This window comes from Sinocyclocheilus grahami, unplaced genomic scaffold, assembly GCF_001515645.1.
Source record: "Sinocyclocheilus grahami isolate Dianchi unplaced genomic scaffold, SAMN03320097.WGS_v1.1 scaffold1736.1, whole genome shotgun sequence".
NCBI lineage: Eukaryota > Metazoa > Chordata > Actinopteri > Cypriniformes > Cyprinidae > Sinocyclocheilus > Sinocyclocheilus grahami.
Genome location: NW_015506915.1, coordinates 205456 through 227011, shown reverse-complemented (window position 1 = coordinate 227011; position 21556 = coordinate 205456). Strand labels below are relative to the sequence as shown.

General features: G+C 38.8%; 2 protein-coding genes across 6 annotated transcripts in view; one reads left to right on the top strand and one right to left on the bottom strand.

Moving 5' to 3' along the window:
* The window catches only part of tent5d (terminal nucleotidyltransferase 5D), a 29924-nt gene extending 24997 nt beyond the window's left edge, over nucleotides 1-4927 (top strand). Inside the window, exon 2 of the mRNA XM_016258759.1 lies at nucleotides 1717-4927. Coding sequence (XP_016114245.1) covers nucleotides 1737-4820 — 3084 coding nt within the window. The 5' untranslated portion in view covers nucleotides 1717-1736 and the 3' untranslated portion in view covers nucleotides 4821-4927. The remainder of the gene's footprint in view (nucleotides 1-1716) is intronic.
* A 5057-nt stretch (nucleotides 4928-9984) lies between these two features.
* LOC107572333 (radixin-like) overlaps nucleotides 9985-21556 on the bottom strand; it is a 32112-nt gene continuing 20540 nt past the window's right edge. For 2 of the 5 annotated variants that reach the window (XM_016258765.1, XM_016258763.1), the window contains exons 9-13: nucleotides 15922-16052; nucleotides 15455-15615; nucleotides 14915-15007; nucleotides 14595-14825; nucleotides 13435-13700 (exon numbers count right to left, since the gene is read on the bottom strand). In XM_016258765.1, coding sequence (XP_016114251.1) covers nucleotides 13536-13700; nucleotides 14595-14825; nucleotides 14915-15007; nucleotides 15455-15615; nucleotides 15922-16052 — 781 coding nt within the window. In that variant the 3' untranslated portion in view covers nucleotides 13435-13535. Of the gene's footprint in view, nucleotides 10251-11144; nucleotides 11376-11464; nucleotides 11558-12004; nucleotides 12166-12470; nucleotides 12544-13434; nucleotides 13701-14594; nucleotides 14826-14914; nucleotides 15008-15454; nucleotides 15616-15921; nucleotides 16053-21556 lie in introns of those variants that run through there. The other 3 variants (XM_016258764.1, XM_016258767.1, XM_016258766.1) reach the window with 3 other exon arrangements.

Sequence of the window (21556 nt, the reverse complement as noted above, 5' to 3'; positions counted from 1 at the left end):
ACCTTTCCCGTCGCTCGATCCTGGACCTCTGCCGACACGGCACTTTGCCTTGCCACAGCAATCGGGTACACCCTAACACTCGGCCTTGCTTTTGTCCTGTTTAACAGAGTCAATGGGGTGCAAAGGTCCATGAACAGGTGCACAGCTGCCCTTCCTCGAACCTTCAAACGGAGCCACTGGAAAAGAGGGACCCAGGGGGAGACAATGCTTAACCTGACCAAGGTTAACACCCCCGCTGAGGATCCGAAGGCTGAGGAAAATTAGGATCCACATGCCATCTGACAATCCTGATCCACCTGCCATCCGAAAATTAGGATCCACCTGCCATCCAGCCTTCAGGACCCACCTGCCATCTAGCCATTATGATCCACCTGCTACCCGATCATCATGAAAACTGTTGTCTGACGATGTGTGCAGGTGAACTTTGTCAGCCAAAAGGGGGGCTGTAGCGTCTGCGTAGAATCATGCATGATCTTTGGGTTTTATTGACTTAAGAGACCCTTTTAGCTTTTGACATTTGCATATAAATTACAGTCCTGGTCACAGACGTTACACTTATATGGGTGCTAAATGTCAAATGGTCCCCCCTCCCACTCAAATGGTCCCCCCCCCCTTTTTTACAAGGGTAGAGGTGGTAAGTGATTTAAATACGGATATATAAGTATACAAGGATCTTGAAACTGTTCACCCTTTCCACTACATCTCCATTGATGTAGGGTCGTACCCCCACACTGCATTTTTGCACTTTGCTTTTTTGATATCTCTCTTATGAATTTCTTGGAGACTTTACTAATGAGCTGATGAGTTGAGACATCTAAAATGTCCAGTGATGGTAGGTACTCCAGGACCAGGATTGGGAACCACTGTTGAACTTATGAGAATCTGTGCTTTCTGAAGTCAACAGTTAGTTATTTTGTGTTCAGAATTAGATTGTTCTCAATGCTCCACTGGTCCCATGTTTTAGACTAGTTTACTTTACAGTGAACAAAAACAGTTTAGATATTAAAATACTGTGTCAAGGAAAACAATTTATAAGGTTTTGGAGAAAATCTTAAAAAGCTCATAAATCAGTGTCTGAATTAAAGTGAGCTTCAGTCTGGAGTTTGTATTTATATGTGGCTTCTTTGGTGCTTTTTAAAAGCTTTTTATGTTTTGAAGCTGGATCTGGTAACACTATAGGCCTCTTTATCCCCCAAATGTCTGAGAGTCCCATGCTCTCAGTTAAAGGTGAACATCTTTTTAAAAACCTAATGTTTCTGACTGGGAAAAACAATAATTATTTTAGTGACTATAGTGCAAATAGGCTCTCATCAGTGTTTTCAAACGAGTCACAAAAGAAACATTAACATTATTTTAATTGGTTTCAGTGCATATCTTTCCTTGTTCAGATCCTTCACAGTGTCATCTATGTTGTCATAAAGCTGAGACCACGAAACTTGTCAAAGTATTATTCACAAAGGATTACTCAACAATTTACAGATGAAGAGGAAATATATGAACCAGTGGCTCAACATTCCCCAGACTTTTTTTTTTTATATTATAAACTAGATGTATACCAATTATATGTTTTGTACCTGAATACATTTAATTTAGCATAAAGGTCATTACATAAAAAGACAAGCAAATGTGTCTACTATATTGCACTTTATTAAACATAACTAGAATGTTATATATGTTGCCCATCTATAATCAATTTTCTCTCTGTATTCCATCCAGATCTTGTGAACATAATAGAGATGGAAGATGATCGCCGGTTTCACAAACTGACACAAGAACAGGTGGAGACTTTGGACCAAGTTCTTACAGAGGTCATTCCCATTCATGGTAGGGGTAATTTCCCAACCCTTGAAATCAAGCCTAAAGACATAATCCATGTGGTCAGAGACAGATTAATTTTGAAGAAGATCAAGGTGAGAGATGTCCGTCTCAATGGCTCTACAGCCAGTCATGTGCTGGTCAAAGAGAATGGCACCAGCTACAAAGACTTGGATATCATCTTTGGTGTGGAGCTTCCCAAACCGGAGGACTTCCAGATTATCAAGGAGGTGGTTTTGGGCTGTCTGCTGGACTTTCTACCTAAAGGTGTCAACAAAGATAAGATTACAGCTCTCACCATGAAAGAGGCATATGTACAAAAAATGGTCAAGGTCTTCACTGAGCATGACCGTTGGAGCCTTATCTCCCTTTCAAACAACAGCGGTAAGAACGTGGAGCTCAAGTTTGTCAACTCTCTACGACGCCAGTTTGAATTCAGTGTGGATTCATTTCAGATCATCCTGGACAGTATGCTACAATCTTATTTGGATGCTGAAAGGAGGAAGATTGTGGAAGGACAAGAGGGCCAAGACTCTTCTTTAGCTCAAAGTCAAGGAATTCAGACAGCCCTAATGGATGAACCACTCCTCAGCTCTTGTGAAACAGGGCATCACCAGGAAAGTGACATCAACATGTCCTGCAAAACTGATGATATTCAGACTTTTCGTGACTCTCAGTGTTATTGTAAAACGAGTCAGAAAGAGCAGTCTAAATGTTCAGAACAAGAACCAACACTTGAAACAAACAAAGATGTTGAAACAGAGATGGTTCAAACCACAACTACGCCTGTATCTATGGAGCAAGTATCAGAGCACTCTGTAATGGTGCATGTGGAGGAAAAGGATGAACTTCATGAAAATTTGCAAACTGAGACACTGCTCGAAGTAAATGCAAATGAAACTGGTATGGACTCAGGGGAGGGAAATGAACTAGTTGGGGTAAAAACTATGTCTGTTAAGGAAACAAATCCCAACGTTAAAACTTATATTCATGAAACAGATTCTGACAAAACAGAATACATGTTAGACATAGAGCCAGATAAATCCCAACCATGGCTTGAAATGGTACATACAGACTTTTCTTGTCTTTCAACAACCGGGACCTTTGGTGAGCGATGCACATTCCAACCTGCTCCCATTACATTTCTTACACAATCAGCACTAGAATCATATGCGGAGTATCCTTTACCACCCCCTGCCAAGAAAAACAGCCAAAATTCACAAATGGTTGTTCTCAAGCATTCCTCACCCAAACCTCCTCGGAAAATGTCAAAAAAGATAACTCTTGTACAGAGTTCACCAGAAAAATCAGTGTCAAGTAATTCCGATGTTAATACTTGTCAGGTTTTGCATCCACCTAAAGCTTACCCAAATGAATCATTACCTATGCAGGTTAAAATGTCAGGTCTTACCACAAAAAGCTTTGAATTATCCAGTGCCTCAGAAAATGACTCTAACGAGTCTAAAGAACTAGCCAATTGTACCAGAGCTTTTACTGTTGCTGCTCCAGAGAATGGTATGCATTCAGAAAAGACATTGTACACGAGTCTATCACCAGAGGAAAGCCTTCAAAGTCGAGAGCAAACTTCAGAACCAGAAACTGGTGAAGCAACTCACGTCACTATTCTAATTCCTACGTCCAATCCCAATAATCTCCCCAAAGATCAAAACAGGATAAACCAGGCTTTTAATGAAAGTGTTCAGACAGCACAGTGTCAGGCAATGGTACCTCTTATTAATGTGAATTCTGAGCCTTTACTTCAGGCAAATGACAGTTTTGACCTCAACTCAGCCTCTCCCAAAAATAAAGATATTGAGCCTTTTGCTCAAGTTGATGATGCCACATCACCAAAATATCTTACTGAACCCTCAGAATTAGTCACTATGGCAACAAATTGTGCCTCTCAAATGCTAAAACCACTGTCTGCAGACCTTACTATTGACTCACAAAAGGTAGGGACTAATTCATCAGGCTCTGAACATGTTATATCACCTCAAGTTCACAACTACCCCGTGTCCACTCTGCAGACTCAGGAACTTCTTGTGCCAAGTCCACAGACTAAAGAACCTCCAGAACTATTATCACTTGTCTCATTACCACAAGTTCAAAGCCTCACAGTTTCAGCACCACATTTGTCAAAGCCACTAGAACCTTCCATATCCTCAACAACAAATCTAGAATCTTCAAGAAGCTCAGAACCTGTTTTAGAACCATCTGTTATGTCTCTGAATGTCATAGACCCCTCTGAAGTATTCTGTGAAGTCGCAGAACCATCTGAACCACTTTCACAGGGTTTGAAACCCTCTGCAGCATCGATGTTGCATACATTAGAAACATCTATGTCATCAGTAAGTGAGGAGGTGGATTCCAAGATATCAGACCCATCAGCTTCAGACATTAACGAGCCCATACGCCCTTCAAAAGAGCTGCCTTGCATTACAGTGTTGGCTGAGAGCATGTATGGTGACTTTGAGCAAGCTATGGACCACCTACGTTACCGGCTAATAGCGACACGCAACCCTGAAGAGATCAGGGGTGGAGGCCTGCTCAAGTACAGTAATCTGCTTGTCCGGGACTTCAAACCTGCCTGTGAAACAGAAATTAAGACTCTTGAGCGCTACATGTGTTCACGTTTTTTTATTGACTTCCCTGATGTGAATGAGCAGCAGCGCAAAATTGAGTCATACCTGCGCAACCACTTTATTGGAGAGGAGAAAAGTAAATACGATTACTTGATGACCCTTCGGAGAGTGGTCAATGAGAGCACTGTGTGCTTGATGGGGCATGAACGACGTCAGACTCTCAATATGATTACCATTCTAGCACTTAAAGTCCTGGGTGAGCAGAACATCATTCCCAATGCCAATAACGTTACCTGCTATTACCAGCCTGCACCATACATGACAGACCACAACTTCAGTAACTATTACATTTCAAATGGCCAGTCCCCACTGATATACCACCCCTATCCACTACACATACACATGCAGTCTGGATTAGTTTAGGTCTAAGTACATTACGTAGATGGGAAAATGCACAGGGAAATCTCTGAATCTTGCAACCTTAAAAATATCCATCACAAATTATCTACCCTTAAGTATGTGTCCCAACACTTAACTGAAAAAAAAAACCAGTTAAGTACCTACCAACAGTGTGTGTCAATTAAGATCTGGTATTGACTATAAGTGAGAATTACACATACAAACCATTGAATATGAAGGTTAAAACAAATGTCACAGACATTTCATTGAAAAAAGACAATAACAAGGTAATTGGCTTTAAAACAGGAAGACGAAAAAAGACTGCAATAAATAATATCTACCCTTAAGTATGTGTCCCAACACTTAACTGAAAAAAAAAACAGTTAAGTACCTACCAACAGTGTGTGTCAATTAAGATCTGGTATTGACTATAAGTGAGAATTACACATACAAACCATTGAATATGAAGGTTAAAACAAATGTCACAGACATTTCATTGAAAAAAGACAATAACAAGGTAATTGGCTTTAAAACAGGAAGACGAAAAAAGACTGCAATAAATAGTGACTACAAAAATAAATTAGGAGGAAAAAACTTGGTTAGGCCTATTCTTGTCTTAGTAGCAGGAAAGTCCTGTTGTAACAAACAATCAAAACATTAGAAAAGGTAAATGCTTTTGATAGAAACACTATTTTCAATAATTTAATGCTTTATTGGCATGACGAAAAGTGCAAGAGAAATAATCAGCATGCAGCCAACGCTTTATTACGTAGTAAGGTACTTTTGTTGTCTGAAACAATTAAACTGATTGTTCCCGTCTTGTTATGCTCTAAGAAAGTTCAGTAAGGTCAGTGTTCCATTCTGTTTTTCTGATTTCTGTTTGAATTAAGTATTTTATATGTTGTGATACGTCTTAGTACATCTACTGGGTATGTGTATTTTTATTTAGAATATATGCTTATTAGTAGATTATGAATGATGATTCCAGGGATGTCCAGTTGTGCTCCTGGAGGGCCATTGTCGTGCAGCGTTTAGCTCCAACACACCTGCCTGCAACTTTCCAGTGATCCTGAAGATCTTAATTAGGTGATTCAGGTGTGTTTAATTAGGACTAGTGCTGAATTCTGCTGCAAGGTGGCCTTCCAGGAACAGGATTGGAAAGCCTTGATGTATTCAATATCTCACAAGAATCATACGTCTTCAGAATATGAGAAAAAAGCTCCATTCCTCATCATATGACTAAATGTGACCCTGGACCACAAAACCAGTCTTAAGTGTCAATTTTTCGAAATTGAGATGTATACATCATCTGAAAACTGAATAAGTAAGCTTTCCATTGATGTATGGTTTGTTAGGATCGGACGATATTTGGCTGAGATACAACTATTTGAAAATCTGGAATCTGAGGGTGCAAAAAAATCTAAATATTGTGAAAATAGCCTTTAAAGTTGTTCAAATTAAGTTCTTAGCAATGCATATTACTAATCAAACATTAAGTTTTGATATATTAACGGTAGGAAATTTACAAAATATCTTCATGGAACATGATCTTTACTTAATATCCTAATGATTTTTTGGCATAAAAGAAAAATCGATAATTTTGACCCATACAATGTATTGTTGGCTATCGCTACAAATATACCCCAGCGACTTAACATTGCTTTTGTGCTCCAGGGTCACAAATGAGAGATTTCAGGAAAAACTATCTAGTGATCTACAAATGTTTGTTTGACCAAATGTACAATATGGAATGCATTAAATTGATGTAAACAAATCTCAAATTTGACAGAGTGAGGTACAAAGATTACTACCAAACTTGGACAAATACAAAAAAGAAAACAAACCAACCAACTACAAAAGAAGAAAGAATAAGGACGTTTGCTGGTGTCTTTTGTGTATCTATGGCGCACAATGTTAATTTTACACAGAGAGTAACAAGCAGTCTTCTTTAGTTTTCTTTTCTTATACTGTAAATGTAGCCTCAAACAATCCATGTGAGGACATTAAATGATGTTATTTAATATTTCTTTGTATTTAACAGAACCATCAGTGGTGCTGAAGACTTAAATACATTTCCACCCCCTTTTTACATCTTTGTGACAAAAATGCATATATTTTTCCAAGAATTTATGTGTAGAACTGTATTATAGCCTACATGAAAGATTGCACCAGCCACACATACAGTATACACAGATAAACATGAATAGAAACTATAAAGTCAGGACCAAAAACATAAAAGTGTGTATCGTTGGACATCAATATGGCATGAAGATTACTGAACTGTTATTTTCAGTTGAGTGATTATTATAACAACATTTATTAAAGTGATTTGTCTAAATAATACATTTTTCAGAAGCAAGAGAAAATAAACTTGTATGGCATGTTGGCTTCACTGAAATTGTATAAAGAAATTTTATTTTTAGGTTATCTTGAGTACATAGTGAAAGTATTAGCAAATGTTTGACCTTGACCTTAAAAATAATAAAATGCAAAGGTTTCATAGATCTTAGATAGTTAGATAGTTATTCAAACCTGTGGAGTTACTTTTTCCTGTGCAGACCAACAGTTTTTGTAAAGTATTGGCTTGATTGTATGATGATTTAACATTCTGTTTTACCTTTATGTAACCGTCTACCTATGAAATACAGCCAAAACCTGTAGTAACACTGTGGTTAGAAATAGGTTTAGACTGAAATGTTTACCGAGATGATGTACACCCATCATGAAATACTTAAAACAGTTTATATGACCAAAATTATTTTTGCAGGAAAACATCAGTGCCTAAATGAGCAGGAGAAAGCTGTAAAGAAGGTGACAGAAAGGACAATGCTCCTGCAAATGCAGCAGTCACTTTTTTTTTCAGGTGTACATTATCTCCTCTTCTCATGCTATTTGTGTTGATGTCAGATGTAGTTCTGTGCTGTGGCTAGTTTTGTTCATTTAATAAAAAGGATAGAAAAAGAATAGACCCACTTCATTGCATATGAGTATTGATGTTCTGTTTATGTAAAATATAAGATATTTTGTGTGCGTGTGTGTGTGTTTCAGGAATATACTACACTATGGGGACAAAATGTCCCCACCATTGCAATATGCAACATTTTTGACCTTGTGTGGACATTTTTTACCAGCAGCTTATAAATCATACAGAATGAAGTTTTTGAAAATTTAAAAAGTCCTATAAAACCTATAGTATAAACCTAACATGTATGATTCCCCAAAGTAATACTTCAGTATAGTAGTGCTATTACTATCAGTCATGCTAGTAGTGCTAATGCTATTACTCAAATACTTCACACGTCCACATGTCAAATTACTGCTGTTTCTCATTCAAGGCCTGTCTCACAACCTTTAAGATGATATCATTGGGATCTTCAGTGGAGATGTGTGTGTTTCCATTTTCATCACAGAATTTATCAAATTGTGAGCTATACAGTGATTTGAGGACAAGCTTTAAAAAGCTTACACCCACATCGCTGACCGAGCTCACAGGACTCCCCATGTGCACCAAAAGCATGCGCCATGAAGCCAGCTGAGCTGAACGAATTAAGTTTTACAGGATCGTTTTCAGTTTGATGAAACCAATAATGCACGAGCATGTGCTCATGTACAGTGAGTTGGATGTTTGCTGCCAGTCGCATGGAAATAATTATATCCAAACAGCAAAACAAACTCAGACCGTAGTTTAAAGTCCTCAGTGATCATCAGTGGCTGGTATCTCCTCTTCTCATGCTATTTGTGTTGATGTCAGATGTAGTTCTGTGCTGTGGCTAGTTTTGTTCATTTAATAAAAAGGATAGAAAAAGAATAGACCCACTTCATTGCATATGAGTATTGATGTTCTGTTTATGTAAAATATAAGATATTTTGTGTGCGTGTGTGTGTGTTTCAGGAATATACTACACTATGGGGACAAAATGTCCCCACCATTGCAATATGCAACATTTTTGACCTTGTGTGGACATTTTTTACCAGCAGCTTATAAATCATACAGAATGAAGTTTTTGAAAATTTAAAAAGTCCTATAAAACCTATAGTATAAACCTAACATGTATGATTCCCCAAAGTAATACTTCAGTATAGTAGTGCTATTACTATCAGTCATGCTAGTAGTGCTAATGCTATTACTCAAATACTTCACACGTCCACATGTCAAATTACTGCTGTTTCTCATTCAAGGCCTGTCTCACAACCTTTAAGATGATATCATTGGGATCTTCAGTGGAGATGTGTGTGTTTCCCTTTTCATCACAGAATTTATCAAATTGTGAGCTATACAGTGATTTGAGGACAAGCTTTAAAAAGCTTACACCCACATCGCTGACCGAGCTCACAGGACTCCCCATGTGCACCAAAAGCATGCGCCATGAAGCCAGCTGAGCTGAACGAATGAAGTTTTACAGGATCGTTTTCAGTTTGATGAAACCAATAATGCACGAGCATGTGCTCATGTACAGTGAGTTGGATGTTTGCTGCCAGTCGCATGGAAATAATTATATCCAAACAGCAAAACAAACTCAGACCGTAGTTTAAAGTCCTCAGTGATCATCAGTGGCTGGAGGATATCAAACGTTGAGGAAATGTCCTTACCAAAACACCAGGATCATGTGGTTGAAACCTGTCACTTTATTTTACAAACATTGGAGATTACATATCAGGGGTATGAGTACATGATGCTTTTGTTTGTTTCTTTATAATTAATTATCATGTGAACTCAATACAGTCTAATTTCTTAAATTCAAACAATCAAGAGGTTCACAACATTTATCCTTGTTTTAACCTCATGTTAGGCTTTTTAATTCACCTCAAAAGACTAAGATCACTTCAGTACACCTGCCACTGATTTGGACACAAACTCTGGTTCAAAATGCTCTGTAATGGATTATTAACGTAACTGGTCACACTTTATATTACGAGGCCTTAACTACTATGTACTTACATAAAAAATAAGTACAATGTACTTATTGTGTTCATATTGTATTGCAAAACACGTTTGCTGCTATTGATGTGGGATATGGGTAAGGACAGGTTTGGTAGGTTTAATGGTGGGTTAAGGTGTAAGAAGATGGGTCATCAGTGTAATTATAAATGTAATTACAGAAATTAATTACAGATGTAACTACATATAGGTATTTTTAAAAATATAAGTACAATGTAAAAACATGTATGTACACAATAAGTGCATTGTATCAAATGATTAATTTAAATGTGAGTACATAGTAGTTAAGGCCACCTAATATAAAGTGGGATCATGTAACTAACAGATAGACATTCTGTCCAACTGGGAATTCACATAGACTCAAATTCATCAATGCGCTGTTTGGTGTTTCCTTGTCGGATTTGCCGTAAGGTCTTGTATTTGTCCCTCCCTAACCTCACGTTCTCGGCGTGGATCAGATCATTTGCAGTTTTCTTGCTTTCGTCACGAGTATCTGCCAGCTCAGAGCTCAGAGCCTGCAAAGACATAAACAAATCATACGTATCATTTCAGTGGGACTGATATCATTATTTGCTCTTTGGAATTTCTATTTGTATCTTGTATACTCAAGGAGTAACCGCAATTCATTTTCGTTACCTAGATAAGGCTACAAAAATATGCAATGAGGTTATGCTGCAAATATTTGGCAGATTCATGATTTATTTTTTATTTTTTTACAATCTGCTCTCGCAAAACAATAAACATTGCACTCCTGCAGTTACCACAGCAGATTAAATCAACAATATCCAATGATTTATCAAATTATTTGACCATTTCTCGTATTTTTCTTTTCCTAAAGTGAGTTCTTAAAACTTTTTCTCCTCTTTTCTTCACTTGCAATCTCTATGAATTCTCATTTCCTTTACTAACGGGCCACAAGAAATTAACAAAAGCATTTTGAATGATCCATCAATGTTTTTATAATTAAGTAATTTGACAGAATTGTTTTAGTTAATAAAACCTCTCAAGTAATATGTAAGTGGTGATTTGCGTCAGATTTGTATCCACTGGAATGTATTGGTTTGCAGTGTAACTGCAAATTGATACATTTTGCAGAGGCCATGGATTTTATGAAGGCAGTGTATTGTGAACCAAATGTTCAGAGATGCCAATAATTTCTTTAGTTTTATTTTTGGCCTGTTTGTCAAACGGATTTGTCAAATGGCTCGAGCAGGATTTGAACTTGTGCTGCCCGAATACACACCATACACATACATTTATGAACTGATGAGTTGAATCAGCTGTATTTGATTAGGAAGACATACAACATGTGCAGTGTTAAGAAGCTCTTGGAAAAGGTTTAAAAAAAACTAGGCCATGGCAACGACAGCTCTTTTTTTATAAACATGATGACTGTGTCTTATATTCACCTGTAGGCGCTTCTGCAGACGTTCATTCTTTTCCGTTTCTGTTATGCGCTGCTCTTCACTGCGGTCTCGATATGTTCCAGTGGATGTGAGCTCAGCGCTGGCCTCGGCACTGCTCTCATCATTTTCATCATGATCATTCTCCGTCTGGGACAATGCCTGGATGTGGACCCCAATTAGCTTACTCTTCAAATCCTCTTTTGTCTTCTCCAGGTCTACCTCAACCATAATTGCCTGCCAAGATATTCATACTGAGACTGCTAATGTCTTTGTCTGAGGCTAACTGTATGAAACAGATGCAACAGATACATTTACACTCTCACCCTTCTCTGCCATTTCCTGGCTTCATCCTCTTTCTTCTTTTTGGCATCTTCCAAAAGAGTGATCTTGGATGTCAGCTCGGCCAACTCTGTTGCCTTTAGATATAAATGTTAATTCCATGTAAATAAAACGGAGTGTTTCAGGCAGAGGGTGAAAAGAGGTACTACAGAAATGTACAGTATGAGAAAAACTTTAAATAATGTGAATGTATCTAGGTGACTCCTAAATAAAACAATTAACTTGTGAATGGGCACAATACGGGCACATTAAGACTGAAAGTTGGGAGTGGACATTATCCACCCCCACTGTATGCAAAAGAGCACAGTGTACATACTTCTTAATTTCTCCTTTAGAGAAAAGAAAATAATAGTAATATGTGTTTGGAATGTCATTATAGTGAGTAATGACAGAATTTTGTCATCTGAATGTTTCTCAAGAAGAAAGAAATGCGCACATGTTTGGAATGATGTAAGGGTGAGTAAATGAACTATGTAGGATCATAATGTATCTCTAAAAGGTTTTGAGTACTTATGCTTTAATACCAGATTCTCCTGGTTCTTCATCTGGTTCTCAGATTGCTGCAGTAATGCTGACTTCACTTCTTCTGCAATCCTGCGGTCTTTCTCCAGACGCTCAGCTTCTTCCAGCGCAAATTGCCTCTCCCGCTCCAGCTCCAACGCCCGCTTGGTCTGCTCTTCAAGTTCTGGACGACATAGCTATAATGTTACACAAATAAACTTTTCGGAAAAGTAAAATATGATAGAAATATTTAAAGTGTCTCTGTTTGAGCATCCAGCCTTTCACAGCAACAATGTATCAACCAATAGCTTCAGTGTGTGGCGGGACTATGTGACTAATTGCAGACAGGTGGTGTATTTAGGAAACCTATTCAAGAACAGCCACTATTTTTTTTTCAATTCTATTTGGTAACGTTAGTTGAGAGGAAATTACACACTTTATCAAACCCATAAACTATTAATGTGACATTTGTACTAATAGGTAGACAACCCTCTTGAGCTTTTTTGGTCTGCTCTTCAATTTGTCGAAGTCTTTCCATGAGCTCCATCGTCTCTCTTGCAATCTTCTAAGCTTACACCCACATCGCTGACCGAGCTCACAGGACTCCCCATGTGCACCAAAAGCATGCGCCATGAAGCCAGCTGAGCTGAACGAATTAAGTTTTACAGGATCGTTTTCAGTTTGATGAAACCAATAATGCACGAGCATGTGCTCATGTACAGTGAGTTGGATGTTTGCTGCCAGTCGCATGGAAATAATTATATCCAAACAGCAAAACAAACTCAGACCGTAGTTTAAAGTCCTCAGTGATCATCAGTGGCTGGAGGATATCAAACGTTGAGGAAATGTCCTTACCAAAACACCAGGATCATGTGGTTGAAACCTGTCACTTTATTTTACAAACATTGGAGATTACATATCAGGGGTATGAGTACATGATGCTTTTGTTTGTTTCTTTATAATTAATTATCATGTGAACTCAATACAGTCTAATTTCTTAAATTCAAACAATCAAGAGGTTCACAACATTTATCCTTGTTTTAACCTCATGTTAGGCTTTTTAATTCACCTCAAAAGACTAAGATCACTTCAGTACACCTGCCACTGATTTGGACACAAACTCTGGTTCAAAATGCTCTGTAATGGATTATTAACGTAACTGGTCACACTTTATATTACGAGGCCTTAACTACTATGTACTTACATAAAAAATAAGTACAATGTACTTATTGTGTTCATATTGTATTGCAAAACACGTTTGCTGCTATTGATGTGGGATATGGGTAAGGACAGGTTTGGTAGGTTTAATGGTGGGTTAAGGTGTAAGAAGATGGGTCATCAGTGTAATTATAAATGTAATTACAGAAATTAATTACAGATGTAACTACATATAGGTATTTTTAAAAATATAAGTACAATGTAAAAACATGTATGTACACAATAAGTGCATTGTATCAAATGATTAATTTAAATGTGAGTACATAGTAGTTAAGGCCACCTAATATAAAGTGGGATCATGTAACTAACAGATAGACATTCTGTCCAACTGGGAATTCACATAGACTCAAATTCATCAATGCGCTGTTTGGTGTTTCCTTGTCGGATTTGCCGTAAGGTCTTGTATTTGTCCCTCCCTAACCTCACGTTCTCGGCGTGGATCAGATCATTTGCAGTTTTCTTGCTTTCGTCACGAGTATCTGCCAGCTCAGAGCTCAGAGCCTGCAAAGACATAAACAAATCATACGTATCATTTCAGTGGGACTGATATCATTATTTGCTCTTTGGAATTTCTATTTGTATCTGGTATACTCAAGGAGTAACCGCAATTCATTTTCGTTACCTAGATAAGGCTACAAAAATATGCAATGAGGTTATGCTGCAAATATTTGGCAGATTCATGATTTATTTTTTATTTTTTTACAATCTGCTCTCGCAAAACAATAAACATTGCACTCCTGCAGTTACCACAGCAGATTAAATCAACAATATCCAATGATTTATCAAATTATTTGACCATTTCTCGTATTTTTCTTTTCCTGAAGTGAGTTCTTAAAACTTTTTCTCCTCTTTTCTTCACTTGCAATCTCTATGAATTCTCATTTCCTTTACTAACGGGCCACAAGAAATTAACAAAAGCATTTTGAATGATCCATCAATGTTTTTATAATTAAGTAATTTGACAGAATTGTTTTAGTTAATAAAACCTCTCAAGTAATATGTAAGTGGTGATTTGCGTCAGATTTGTATCCACTGGAATGTATTGGTTTGCAGTGTAACTGCAAATTGATACATTTTGCAGAGGCCATGGATTTTATGAAGGCAGTGTATTGTGAACCAAATGTTCAGAGATGCCAATAATTTCTTTAGTTTTATTTTTGGCCTGTTTGTCAAACGGATTTGTCAAATGGCTCGAGCAGGATTTGAACTTGTGCTGCCCGAATACACACCATACACATACATTTATGAACTGATGAGTTGAATCAGCTGTATTTGATTAGGAAGACATACAACATGTGCAGTGTTAAGAAGCTCTTGGAAAAGGTTTAAAAAAAACTAGGCCATGGCAACGACAGCTCTTTTTTTATAAACATGATGACTGTGTCTTATATTCACCTGTAGGCGCTTCTGCAGACGTTCATTCTTTTCCGTTTCTGTTATGCGCTGCTCTTCACTGCGGTCTCGATATGTTCCAGTGGATGTGAGCTCAGCGCTGGCCTCGGCACTGCTCTCATCATTTTCATCATGATCATTCTCCGTCTGGGACAATGCCTGGATGTGGACCCCAATTAGCTTACTCTTCAAATCCTCTTTTGTCTTCTCCAGGTCTACCTCAACCATAATTGCCTGCCAAGATATTCATACTGAGACTGCTAATGTCTTTGTCTGAGGCTAACTGTATGAAACAGATGCAACAGATACATTTACACTCTCACCCTTCTCTGCCATTTCCTGGCTTCATCCTCTTTCTTCTTTTTGGCATCTTCCAAAAGAGTGATCTTGGATGTCAGCTCGGCCAACTCTGTTGCCTTTAGATATAAATGTTAATTCCATGTAAATAAAACGGAGTGTTTCAGGCAGAGGGTGAAAAGAGGTACTACAGAAATGTACAGTATGAGAAAAACTTTAAATAATGTGAATGTATCTAGGTGACTCCTAAATAAAACAATTAACTTGTGAATGGGCACAATACGGGCACATTAAGACTGAAAGTTGGGAGTGGACATTATCCACCCCCACTGTATGCAAAAGAGCACAGTGTACATACTTCTTAATTTCTCCTTTAGAGAAAAGAAAATAATAGTAATATGTGTTTGGAATGTCATTATAGTGAGTAATGACAGAATTTTGTCATCTGAATGTTTCTCAAGAAGAAAGAAATGCGCACATGTTTGGAATGATGTAAGGGTGAGTAAATGAACTATGTAGGATCATAATGTATCTCTAAAAGGTTTTGAGTACTTATGCTTTAATACCAGATTCTCCTGGTTCTTCATCTGGTTCTCAGATTGCTGCAGTAATGCTGACTTCACTTCTTCTGCAATCCTGCGGTCTTTCTCCAGACGCTCAGCTTCTTCCAGCGCAAATTGCCTCTCCCGCTCCAGCTCCAACGCCCGCTTGGTCTGCTCTTCAAGTTCTGGACGACATAGCTATAATGTTACACAAATAAACTTTTCGGAAAAGTAAAATATGATAGAAATATTTAAAGTGTCTCTGTTTGAGCATCCAGCCTTTCACAGCAACAATGTATCAACCAATAGCTTCAGTGTGTGGCGGGACTATGTGACTAATTGCAGACAGGTGGTGTATTTAGGAAACCTATTCAAGAACAGCCACTATTTTTTTTTTCAATTCTATTTGGTAACGTTAGTTGAGAGGAAATTACACACTTTATCAAACCCATAAACTATTAATGTGACATTTGTACTAATAGGTAGACAACCCTCTTGAGCTTTTTTGGTCTGCTCTTCAATTTGTCGAAGTCTTTCCATGAGCTCCATCGTCTCTCTTGCAATCTTCTCAGTTTCTTTTTCTGCATTTTCTCTTCTTTTTTTCTCATTTTCCAGAAGTGCTCTAAAATAAAAATGCATTAGAAACATAGTCACCACTAGAAGAACATTATGCTCTGTTTCAAAATCTAATGAGCTGTCTTTTTCTAAAAATGATTTTACGTCAAATACAAATATTGACGAATTTGAACCAGCATAATATATGTAAATGAGACATTCCTTTTCATAGGTTGACTCAATGCTGTGTAGTAGGCAGGTAGCTTCTATATATTTAGCTCCTGTCGCTCCTTCTATGGTTCAAAAAGAAACATTTGGCAGAAACTCCCACACTGTTAAATGAACTGAAAGAGAGAGGGTTTTGATGTAATCACCTGACAGTGTAAAATTACACATATTTTTTTATCTTCCTGCAATGTCTGGTTGTGGCTTGCATCAAGTTCAAGACACTGATGCTTGCATACAGAAAAGCCACATACTCCATACTCTCCTATTCTACTCCCTATTATGAGTCTACATCCCTTCCAGAAGCCTAGGTTCAGTAAGTGTGCAACCATCACATGAGAGGCACAGATTCACTTTCCAACATTTTCATTCGCTGTTCCTTGCTGGTGGGATGATCTTCCCACCCTCATCTGGAATGCCAAATCCCTGACAACATTTAAGAGACAGCTGAAAACTCATCTCTTCCGTGAGCACTTAACCTGTTCCAGCGTGTACTATTCTTAATAGTGTCTGAAACTTTGTATTATGAGCACTTCTTGCATTTATTTGTCCCTTACTATGAATCACTTGTTGTATTCCTCATTTGTTAGTCACTTTGAATAAAAGTGTCTGCTTAATGAATTAATGCAAATTTATTTAAAAATGTAAGAAGTTATAAGTAACCAAGGTTCTATGAATAAGATCAACAGGCTACCACATAGGACAGCCCCGCTAGAGGGCTACCTGTCAGGAGATGGTATATCAAATAAACATACTCCACCTGTGTGCAATCATCCTCTATAAATACAGGTGCAATACCACCAGCACATTCTCTTATTTTGTCAACTGCCACCACCTAGTCAGCAAGTGATCACGTTGGGTGATGTCCAGACCTTATTCATAGAACTAAGTGTTTTAGGGACTCAGACCTCCCCCTATTTGTAGGACAGAAGAAGCCACAGAGGAAGCCACATTCAGGCAATAAATCCACCCAAATGTAAGTGAGGAAGTCCAGCCTGCCGCGGCATAGACCTCCTGTAAGGGCACACGTTTGAATAATGCCCAGGATGCAGCCATCCCTCTGGTGAAATGTGCTATCACTCTCATAGGAGGAGTGACACCTGAACTGCTACCTGTATATGTCATCTCACTCGGCCTGACCACCCAGAGGACCAGCCTGTTTTGACATCATCTGGCCCAGTGCTGACTCTTTATAGCAGACCAGTAACTGATCTGGGGTGCATTTCCCAAAAGCAACTATGATTGCAAGTTCCATCAACCTCCATTCCAATGGAGTTCAGTGGAACTTCTGATGATAGTTGGCTAATGATGCTATTGGGAAATGCACCTCAGTTTTCCTTAAAGACTGAGTACAGGCTATACACCTCCTCAGAGCTTTGATTGGGCAGTTTAAGTGCAACTGAGCTTCTTCCTCTGTGGTGAAGCATGAAAGGTTTCCAGGAACATAGGTCTTGGCACATATGTGTAATGATTAGAATGTTATGTAGTCCAGCAGGTGGCAGTAATGGATTGTATAAAGTTATGTGCATTTGCTAAGTGGAGCAGTCGTAGTAATTTGTGTATGATGGATGTTCCACATGGAATAAAGATGCCAGCACCAGCAATTATTTGCCTTCTCTTTTTATTGTTGTTCTGTTGAATATTACATTGTACCAGGAGTGGGGTAACAAGGACACCATGGACACAATCAAACCACTGGGATTGTTGAAGTTGTGTGGAAATGGTAACACAAACTGGAGGACTTTCAAACAGCATTTTGAGTTGTATGTTGCAGCTACTGGACAAGTGGATACTGAAATGTTGTACTGCTACTTATCATTTCAGGAGCAGATGCCGTGGAGGTCTACAACACCTTTAATTTTAAGGAAAAGGCAGACAAGAAGAAACCAGAAAAGGTAAATGGAAAAAATATAATGCTCATTGTTTGTCAAAGAAGAATGAGACTTATGAATGAAATGTTTTTAGAACATGAATGCAGCATGAAGGAGAGGCTTTAGATTTCTTTCTTACAGACCTCAAGATAAAGGTAAATACTTGCAGTTTTAATGAACTGAGAGACTTCATGATTCGTGATCATGATATATGTGATAAGAGACTAAGAGAATGATTGATACAGCAAACTGAACTCACCTTTTCATTATACTGTTAAATTGTGCCAATCCAGCGGATTTGCGAGACAGCAAGTCATGCAGTTTGATGTGGATAATTCTTCAGTAATGTCAACACAGTAGTAGGTGCCATTTCATTCAGAGACAAGAAACAAGGTAATTCAAGAAGAGGTATTTGGATGATGGAACCCTTTGAGCAACACAACCAGATCTGGCATCCACAGCTGGTATGGCCAATTTTGAACTATGAGCAGGACTCTGTCTTGTGATTCTTGAATCTTGACCAGTACTGCTAGCAGAAGTGGAAAAGGAGGAAAGGCATAATAAAGGCCCAGAGGAAAATTATATGCTAAGGCATCTACCCCAGTGTTCCCCTTGGACCTACTGAGTACCATAAGGAACACAGAGTAGTTTCCTGGGAGGCAAAAAGCTCCATCTGTGACCTCCTGAACTGGGTCCAGGTGGCTTGCGTGATCTCTGGCTACAGCCGCCATTCTCCTGGTCTGGGTCCTCCCCTTGACAGAATATTGGCTGCCACATTGTCTACCCCTGGAACATGTTAGACCCTGTACATGTGCCCATATGAGGAGAGTTCGAACCTAGCCATGGAGAGATAGAGAGTGTGTTCTCCCTTGATGGTTTATGAAAGACACCTCTGTGGAACTCTCTCTGTGCACACTGGTTTATATGAACTTCTGCCCAAGAGGGCTCCTAACCTTGAAACAGGCAATTTCACCATATGGCCCCACAACTAAGGATGCACCGATACCACTTTTTCCAGTACTCGCCCGATACCGATACTTTTATTTTTGGTACTTGCCGATACCGAGTACCGATACCAATATTTTTTAATGCATTTGTAAATTTTTAAAATATTGGGTACAGAAACCAAAAGAGTATGTATAATGTTAGTTGGTTAACTTTATTTATCAAATAGATAGTCAAACCTAAATTTACTCAGACACCTTATACCGATACCAGTATCGGTATCGGTGCATCCCTACCCACAACCGATCTTGGTTGCATCCATTACTATTCTTTCCCGTGACAAATTCTGATCTCAAAGGGCCTTCTGCTGGAGGCCTGGCTTTTAAAACCACCACTTCATGGCTGACATACAGGGATCCATTCGCAAAATTCTCTGACCGCTTTCATGTGCATTCACTTTGCTACTTATGAACCACTGCTGTAATGGCCGCATGTGAAGCAGACTACCCGAGAGGCTGCTGCCATCAAACCAAAAGGCCTCCATCCACACTTCACTGATTTTTAAGATTTTGCCATTAAATAGTATATCTTCTCCACAGCATCAGAATCCTCTGGGGTGTAGACATGCTCTCATAGTCTTTGAGTCCAGAACCAAGCCCAAATAAGATACCATTCTGCATGGGGTGAGACAGCTCTTCTCCTCATTCAACATCAGAAATAATCTGTATCGCTCATTCGCTCCTCATCTGTATTGTTCCTCACCTGCTTTTTAGTTGGGGTGCATATCAGTCAATCGTCCAAGTAATTCATGATGCAAATTCCCTGCCAATGGAGTAAAATAAGTGCTGCATTCATGCACTTTGTACAACTACAAGTAGCTAGAGACAGCCAAAGGGAAAGTTGGGAAAGGGAAGTTGGGACCTCTCCCAAGAGGGACCTGCATTCCACATTTTCTTTCAAGACTGTTGGGAAAATATGGTAACATGGGGGCTTTATTCTGAACTGAAGCCTGTACCTGAACCTATGTTATTGATAACCCAAGGGCACTGGGTACACTGGCCCCAGTGAGCAAGATGCTGAGGTATAAAGTGTGACTTTGGAGTTTGACAAGTGTCAGTGTCAAGACCAGCATCCTGACACATGTAATTATGCCTGCTTTGTCGGCTACTGCTGGTGAAAAGAGCAGTGGCTACTTGGCTCAGGTTTGCTAAGGACCAAGGTATGATGTGAACTTCCCCAGCACTGGCTAGATTAGGCTGAATGGCCCGTCCCATTCATCAAGTTTGCCGCACTGCACAAGTTAGTTCCCTTGCCTTGCATGACTGTTCCAGGTTCACTGTCTCTAATGGAGACAGTGTCAAGTGTACTAAAAGATGTAACAACATAAAAATGTGTTGACTTTCTTTGTGTCGACCTATGACCTTCTGACACTGTCCTTGGCCAAGGTTTTATTAAACTAGTGTAATACCTCTTTGACGGCAGCCAAGATTGGAAATTTTGTTGTGAGGAAGTGAAATGGCACAAACATGAAGAAGAGCTGTTGTCCATGACATGACCATTACAATTGTGAAGTATGAATGCACTGTGGAAACTGACATCTGGACCAAAAACTATCGGAAGACACAATACATTACATAGAAATGACTTCAGGCCCATTCACAAGAAAAATAACAATAACATTAACCATAAAGATAAAGTCCTTAAGATCATTCTACATTTAAGAGAATACTGAGAGTCCACACCATATGGCATAACGTCTCAGGTTACTTATGTAACCATGGTTCCCTGAGTAGGGAACTCTAGGTTTCTTGCTATGCTGCGGACGCAAGCGTCAGATGAAGAAGTGAATGATGGGTAGCTCCCGGCGCCTATTTATACTATAGTCGCACCGGTAGTGACGTCATGGCTGTCGCCGGCCAACGAGTTGGTGTTTTTTCAATGTATGCTTCAGAAACGGGTCACGACGAGGCGTTCCCCATAGCGACCCCTAGAGGACGCAGTTCGAAGTTCCCATGAAAGGGAACTATAATATTATAATGAGAATAACTATAATAATGATATGACGATAATGATGAAGGAACAATTGGGATCATTGCGATCGCATTGAGAACACTGACAGCTAATCATATGAATTTAAAGGGCTCACTCATTAAATGGCAGACAACAGAAAAGCACATCACACGACGAGGCGTTCCCCATAGCGACCCCTAGAGGACGCAGTTCGAAGTTCCCATGAAAGGGAACTATAATATTATAATGAGAATAACTATAATGATAATGATATGACGATAATGATGAAGGAACAATTGGGATCATTGCGATCGCATTGAGAACACTGACAGCTAATCATATGAATTTAAAGGGCTCACTCATTAAATGGCAGACAACAGAAAAGCACATCACCGAGATTGGATGGACTCAAAACATAGAATGCTGAGGACATCTGCTGGTTAAAGCCATGTAAATGCAAGAAGACCAGCAAAAAATTTAACTGGTACTGACTCATATGGAAGTGTGAACAAAATTTGTT